Source organism: Echinops telfairi, unplaced genomic scaffold (genome assembly GCF_000313985.2).
Source record: "Echinops telfairi isolate 266 unplaced genomic scaffold, ASM31398v2 ScPeMD7_7469;HRSCAF=8507_0, whole genome shotgun sequence".
Taxonomy (NCBI): domain Eukaryota; kingdom Metazoa; phylum Chordata; class Mammalia; order Afrosoricida; family Tenrecidae; genus Echinops; species Echinops telfairi.
In genome coordinates, this window is record NW_022111372.1 from 46,792,778 (window position 1) to 46,793,760 (window position 983).

General features: G+C 43.6%; 2 protein-coding genes across 2 annotated transcripts in view; one reads left to right on the forward strand and one right to left on the reverse strand.

Moving 5' to 3' along the window:
* MAML1 (mastermind like transcriptional coactivator 1) overlaps nucleotides 1–983 on the forward strand; it is a 50,687-nt gene that overhangs the window by 32,449 nt on the left and 17,255 nt on the right. The window lies entirely within an intron of this gene.
* On the reverse strand, nucleotides 673–849 carry LOC115873548 (DNA-directed RNA polymerases I, II, and III subunit RPABC4-like). Its single transcript, XM_045284786.1, has one exon. It carries the CDS (start codon nucleotides 847–849, stop codon nucleotides 673–675), a length of 177 nt encoding a protein of 58 aa, XP_045140721.1.

Sequence of the window (983 nt, forward strand, 5' to 3'; positions counted from 1 at the left end):
TCCACCCCACCTTCCCTCTACCCTCCCAGCATCACCACTCACACCACTAGTCCTGAAGGGATCATCCGCCCTGGATTCTCTGGGTTTCCAGTTCCTATCAGTACCAGTGTACATCCTCTGGTATAGCCAGATTTGAAAGGTAGAATTGGGATCATGATCGTGGTTTGGGTGGGGGGTGGGGAGAGGAAGCAGTTAGGAACTAGAGGAAAGTTGTATGTTTCATCATTGCTACACTGCACCCTGACTGGCTCTTCTCCTCCCCGGATGTCCAGTGCCCTACAGATAGGCCTTGGGTCCACATTCAGCAGTTCCCCCTCATTCACAATGATATGATTTTTTGTTCTTTGATGCCTGATACCTGATCCCTTCAACACCTTGTGATCACCCAGGCTGGTTGCTTCTTCCATGTGAGCTTTGTTGCTTTTGAGCTAGATGGCCACTTGTTTACCTTCGAGTCTTTAACGCCCTGGAGGCTATATCTTTTTTTCGAATGAAAAATAATTTATTTATACAATGCACTCATAGATACCTAAATACAGTTTGGTTTTTGAAACTAAATGAGACCATATGTATACCATTAAATTCTGAGTGCGTTATCAAAGTCATACAACAAAGTGAAACAGCACGGCAAATCCAACTCAAGTGCAGATGGTTCTGTGAATTCACGCTTCATCAAGCATCAAAAACCACCAATCTTTTAGTCCTTTTCTTGTACATTATTCTGTATCCACATTCCCTGCATCTGATTGGATACCTGGATTTTATTTCATTTTCCGTGTTACATTCTGTGCAGGTACATATCATTGGCTGCTGTTTTGGGGGTTGCACGTTGTCCTCCTTGGGATCCATTGTTAAATACCTACAGAGACATATCTTTTGATAGCCGGCCTCCAGCAGCTTTCTTCACCACATTTGCTGATGTACCTGCTTTGTCTTTGGTCATCTTGTCAGGAAGGTGAACAACATGGAATGCCAGTTTAATA